Genomic DNA, 6,624 nt, shown 5'->3' with positions numbered 1-6,624 from the left:
TCCGGCGATCCTTCCACCTCAGCCTTCCAAGTAACTGGAACTACAGGCATGCGCTACCACACGCCCGGCTAGTTTTTTATTTTTATTGTAGAGATGAGATCTCGCCAAGTTGCCCAAGCGGGTATCAAACCCACAGCCTCAGGCAATTCACTCACCTCGGTCTCCCAAAGCTCTGGGATTACAGGCTGAGCCACTGAGCCCGGCCAAGGGATTTTTTTTTTTTAATTGGGAGACAGAAGTGCTCTGTAAAGGGGCTAACCTGGAAAATTCCTTTGTGGAGAGACCCTTTGGTCCCACCAGAAAGGCTGTGCTGACCTCACTTCCATGTATGAAGGTGTATTCGCCCTCCATGGAAGTAGTATGAGGAGTTCATGGACCAGTGGTCTTCATGCTGTGTGTATTCTAGAGAAAAAAAAAAGGCCTTTTCCCAGGCCTTCATTATGGGTACCCCCTCGCCATTCCCTGGGTACACAGCTTTAGAGATGTAACTGCCTCCTTTCTCAGAGGGTCTCTCCAAATTTGTCTTCCTTACCCAGTCCCTTGACTTTTGATGCTTGTGTTACTCTCATCACCACGTAGCAGGTACTGCTGTTGGTAGCTTCCCTTCTTATAAGTTTCCTGTTAAACCTACTGGTGATTGCTGAGGTGCTCTGGGATAATAAAATATAAAAGTCCAAGCAGATCATTTACTGGCTGTTAAGAAACCTCTTCTCCTGAGTGACAACTGTGTTCACGTGTTCATGCACTTGTGTATTCATTCAACAAACAACCTTAGAGCAACTACAGAGCTCCAGGTGATGGTCTAGGCCAATGAAATAAGGCAATGCAAAGGAGGCCTAGGGAACAGAGCTCAAAGCTTGGGTAAACCTCATTTTCTTACCCAGAGGAATAACTAATGGTGTAGGGGTAGGAGATTCTAGGTCACTCAGATACTACACTTGATCTTAGTCAAAAGGCCAAGAACGATGTAGGCCACTCAGAGAGTTAGTCAGTGACAAGGCTACCTCCCCTATCATTGTGCCTTGGATCACACTGGATGGTTTGTCTATGGTTTCTTTGCCCTAGGCTGAAGGTAAAAGCAGTCATTGTTCCAGACTGCAAAAAGTCTATTATTCCACAGATATCCAAGGTCAATGTGAACTCTCAGGATCCAGGAGAAAGGAGAGGCACTTACCTTCAGGACTGGGTACCTTGGAAGCATTTTATCTTCATGGCTGTGTTGCGGGGAGCTGCAGAAATCAGTAAAACTCTATGCTGGGGCACTGCATGACCTCTGGATCTCTTGGCACTCTGGTCACTGGGGGCTGTGGGGAATGTACTCAGCCTGATTCCCTTTGCAGCTTCTCTGGCTGGGATGGCACTTCCTAATTTAAAGAAACATGCCTGTGGGTCCCTCACAGTAGGAGAACCAATAGAGTTTCTCCAGCTCAGTGCTTCTGCATGACTTTACAGAGGCCTACCTTGAGTCTGAGAGTCAGGGAAGGGAACTTACACTGGGCCAAACTATCACTGACATAATTTATTGGGTTTTTTAAAAATTATTTTCTAGTTAGATTTGTAGGCTTATAAAAGCAGACATGAAGCAAAGAGGTGGCTGTGGCATGAATACCTTAAAATCTGCTCAAGTTAACAAAAAATCACATTCAATATTATAACTCAGTCTTTCTGTCTTTTCAGCAGAAAATACTGAAGTCTCCGAACAATACCTTAGTTGATCCTTGTGTAAGTACAAATTCCCAACTATGACCACATGTGGTCCCCTAACTATGTTATCTATGTCCTTACTACTTTCCCTTGAAGCATGCTCATTCTCCGTTTAACTATGTTGTGTGTGATGAGCAAAGAATGCCAGATGCACCACTCAAGCCAGGTAGATGGGCCTGAGGTTGGGTGTTTCCGTGTGAAAGCATTCTTTCCATTTGTTTCAGTAGAAACCTTCCCATTTCCTCATTTCCCCTGGATAGTGAGTGTAGGAAGCCAAGCTCTAGACCACGGGAGTCTCTAAAGATGGAGCTTGAAGTGGTCATGTATAGGGTTGGCCTGCTGATTAAAAGGTAGGAGCAAATACCAGAGATTAACAGGTTTTCTAGTAGGTGGTGGGGATGGAAAGGAAAATCTGAAAAAAAACATTCTAAGGTGCAGGCAGAGTTCAAGATGTTCTTAAACATCAGCCAGAAACAGGCTGGGCCAAGCCGACAAGTTCAGGGTGTGGGACCCTGTCATTAGTTGTGCAAAGACGTGCACACAGGGAAATTGAGTCCTTATGGAGTCCCTATGGCTAGTCCTATGGAAGCCATCAGGGTGCTGAGTTAGTTAGGATTGAAACCATCACCACTTAGCAAATCATGGGGCATTTTTACTCTGTTTGACTAGCACTCAAAAATGGCAAACCTTCTGATTCCATAGGCCTCATTGCCAATAAAAATTAAGGCTGTTGAGGAATAAATAATTTGATAAAGATTTACTGGAAATCAAATGTGAAAACCAACCTGGGAAAACACACCAACAAAGTTGGGAGTGTTCCGGAGTCTGTTACAAATTGAGATACATTTATAGGGAAGGTTAGGAGAAAGGAGAGGGACACCTCATACCAGACATGTCCTTTTTCACGGGGGAGTACAATATAGAGGTTATAATACAGATTGCAACGCATGGGCTAAAATGCCTACATGCGAGACAATCAGTAAAACTTTATGGTCCAGAAATAAATTATCATTCTTTCTAGTGTCAGTAGGTTATGCATTAATCAGCATGTCAACCATTTGAAGGACTCATGATAAGATTCTTTACTCAAGGACAGGATGTCATCATGAGTCACAAGACCTTCCCAAGTTGGATTAATTTGGAAATTTATTTACTTTTAAAGTAAATTTTCTGATGTGACCTATAGGTTATCACTGTCCTTTCTCTGCTTGCTGCATGGCTGCCTGCCTCGGGATCTGCCAAAACCATGAATGATTCCCCTCTATAAACAAAATTATACTTTGATTCCCTTCATTGCAACGAGATGAACATTTTCGGCAGAATCAGTCATTTTGTACAACTGCAAGGAGCACCTCTCGCTGTAAGAATTCCATGCAGGGCAACTTCTTCGGGTCCCCTCTTACTGTGGTAGCTTTTCTGTCCTCTCAATAAAGCCTGCTTTCTAAAAAAAAAAAAAAAATTCCATGTAGTTGGACTGATAGAGGACACTAATTGAGAGGAGATAGAAAAGGGGATGCAATGCTTTTTTCCTAGCAAATGCACTTCCCTAGCAAAATCTAGATCCATCCACACTGCTTTTGTTCTTATGCTGGAAGTGGGACCCTTCAGTCATTGAACAGTTCTCATCTCTGGAGTCTGCATAACTTGTCTGATGACTGAGACAGACCCCAAAGACCCATTTCTTACAGTCCACAGTCAAGCCCTCTGTGAAGATGAAAACACAACTGTTCCAACAAGGAATTCCTCACCCCTTTTTATAGCCTTTCTTGTGACAAATTTATAGGCTAATAATGATTCTAGTTGTGACTTCCTAGCTTTTGCATCAGAGAAATCACTTTAGAACGTGGGTTTTTCAACCCTGGCTGCCCATTGCAATCATCTGGGGTCCCACCCTCAAGATTTTGATGGAATTGATCTGAGTTGCTATCTGAGAATCGATATTTCCAAAACTCCCGTGGTGTTTTTCAGCACAACCAAAGTTCTGAGTTGTAGAACAGTGCAGTTCAATCTATAGGGTCCTTTGGAATCACCTGGAAGGCTTGATGGACCACAGACGGCTGGTCCCTATCCCTGGGCTCCTGATTCAGTAAGTGAGGGTTGGAGCCCAAATTAGAAACTTTCCAACAAAAGTCAATGATGCTGCTACTGGTCCAGAGACTGCTGCTTTAGACACTAGAGATCTCCAGTAATGACTGCATGGTAGAACTGTCTAGGCAATGTTGAAAACATACTGATGCCTATGCCCAACCCAGACTAACTAAATCAAAGTCTCTGGTGATGGAGCCATAGGCATTCAAAATTTTTTAAATGTTCCCAGTGAATTCTACTGTAGAGCAGCCTGATAACCACTTCTAAACAAAAGAAAAAATTTCTTGCTCAAAAGATTAAGGAGACATGCACAAGTTTGCAGGCTTCCTGGACAATGAAACTCTAAGCATGGGATTTGCCTGTGTTATTTATTCTTTCTTAGGGCCCACTTGCAGTATATCTTATAGATAATGGCTCAGAGCCTGGCTGGGTGGCTCAGCCTGTAATCCTGCGCTTTGGGAGGCTGAGGTGAGTGAATTGCCTGAGCCCACGGGTTCGAGACTCGCCTGGGCAACTTGACGAGCCCTCATCTCTACAATAAATAAAAAAATCAGCCGGGCATGGTAGCACATGCCTGTAATTCTGGCCACTCGGAAGGTTGAGGTGGAAGGATCGCCGGAGCCTAGGAGGTCGAGGCTGCAGTGGCTGGGAGAGGCCACTGCACTCCAGTCTGGGCAGGAGAGTGAGACTCCAACTCAAAAAAAAAAAGAATAATGGCTCAGAAACTTTGACCCAGCAGCCCAAAAATAGTGGTCAGCATCCATGAGTCTTATTGTTATGACAAAAAGGAAGAGCAGTTATGTGGCCCCATGCCAGGCCACCTCTAGCCCCCTGTGGAGATATGCCCAACGATGCTCCTAATAGGCGATACAAGTTCTCCCACTGAAAGGGAGCACTTGGGCAAGATACCTCTTGCAGTCAAGAATTTTCTCATATATGTGACTGTTTTGTCTTTTCTTCATATAGTGAATTTGTAGATGAAGAAAAATTACAATACCTTAACATGCCAAATTAACCAAATCATGGGAAATCTTCTTTCAAGATCCCAGAGCCAAAGAACTCTGCACTCCATGGTGCTCACCTGGTCATCTGTACCCATGGTTTCTCTACCCCAGAGGCAGGCCAGGAGCTCTCCAGATATGGAACCCATGTCCAGGAACTCCTTCCCAGGCCCTTTCTTCAATGCATGGGGAGTTTATGGCAAGAATATATATGGGATGCGGTGATATCTCAGAAGTTTATTCCATTATATTAAATTATTAGAAAATCACCCTTTGCTAAGGTAATTTAGATGATACAATGTAGACAGTTAGAAAAGACACCCTATTCCAAGTTTTGCCGACAAAATAATAAATTGCTCAGATAATATTTAATTCATCTTAATTTTGTTTCTCAATTCTATCAGAATCTGTTTTCCTTTTTCTTTTTTTTTTCTTTTTCTTTCTCTCTTTTTTTTTTTTGAGTAAGAGTCTCACTTTGCTTCCCAGTCTGTAGTGCAATGGCATGCTCACAGTCACTGTAGCCTTGATCTTCTGGGCTCAGGTGATCCTTCTGCCTCAGCCTTTCAAGTAGCTGGAACTACAGGCATGCACCACCATGCATAAATAATAAAATAATGCCAGGCTCAGTGGCTCAGCCTGTAATCCCGCGCCTTTGGGAGGCTGAGGTGAGTGGAATGCCTGAGACCACGGGTTCGAGACCCGCCTGGGCAGCAAGACCTCATCTCTACAATAAAATAAAAAAATCAGCCGGGCGTGGTAGCGCGCGCCTGTAATTCCGGCTACTCAGAAGGCTGAGGCGGAAGGATCACCGGAGCCCAGCAGGTCAAGGCTGTGGTGACCGGGAGCGGCCACTGCACTCCAGTCTGGGCGACAGAGTGAGACTCCAACTCAAAAAAATAAAAATAAAAAATAAAATAAAATAAAATAAATAAAACAAATGTTTTGATTTATTGTAGAGATGACGTCTCACCAAGTTGCCTGGGCTGGTCTCAAACCCCTAGACTCAGGCAATCCTCTCACCTCTGCCTCCCAAAATGTTGAGATTACAGGTATGAGTCACTGCGCCTGGCTAGAATCTGTTTTCATGCAGAAAATTTTTATTGTAGGACACACAATCACCATCTCCTGACTTTTGCTGCTGACCAAAATATCTTCTGAAATCTTTACTCAATGCTGTTTCTTAATATTTTGAGAAAAGAAATTTACAAGTGTCACCTGGTTTATGCAAAGGCCATGTGTTCTAGAGTCCCAGAATCTCACTAATCCCAGTGATGTCTATATCATCTTCTCTTCTAGCCAGAAAACTCAAATGTATGTGAAGTGTGCCACAAATGGGGACGCCTGTTCTGCTGTGATACTTGTCCAAAATCCTTTCATGAGAACTGCCACATTCCACCTGTGGAAACTGAGAAGTGAGTAAGACATGCATCCAACCCCAGCTCTTTTTTCTTGTGGTACAGCTCTTGCAGCCATGCATATACCGTCTGCATAGTTTCAGTCTCTGGTTGTTTAGGTGTCTTAGCACAGAGGGAGCAGGATTCTTAGTATCCAGATCGAGAAGTATTATCCAGAGTTGTTGTTTAATGGTGCTGGCAGTGGCAGATTAACAGGAAGCAAAAACCCTTCAAGTGGTTTTTAAGTGTTCTAGTAACAAGTGTCACCCTCATCCCCTCTACTTGGTTCCCAGAACCGTGCACTCTAATGGGGTGATGCCATTATACCTTCATTGTTGGATTAAAGCATATGCCAACTATCGTGAAAACATCACAGAGCTGATAAAGCTAGTGCTGTAAAGTGCTTTCGGAAGCCAACTGACTCTGGGTCACAGGGC

General features: G+C 43.7%; 1 protein-coding gene across 1 annotated transcript in view; it reads left to right on the top strand.

Moving 5' to 3' along the window:
• The window catches only part of SP100 (SP100 nuclear antigen), a 106,847-nt gene that overhangs the window by 96,369 nt on the left and 3,854 nt on the right, over positions 1-6,624 (top strand). Inside the window, 2 exon segments of the mRNA XM_021716002.1 lie at positions 1,681-1,722; positions 6,090-6,205. Coding sequence (XP_021571677.1) covers positions 1,681-1,722; positions 6,090-6,205 — 158 coding nt within the window.

Source organism: Carlito syrichta, unplaced genomic scaffold, assembly GCF_000164805.1.
Source record: "Carlito syrichta isolate Samal-C Ts95f unplaced genomic scaffold, Tarsius_syrichta-2.0.1 Scaffold308105, whole genome shotgun sequence".
Taxonomy (NCBI): Eukaryota; Metazoa; Chordata; class Mammalia; order Primates; family Tarsiidae; genus Carlito; species Carlito syrichta.
The sequence above is the reverse complement of the archived record's forward strand: the minus strand, read 5'-3'. Positions and strand labels throughout refer to the sequence as shown.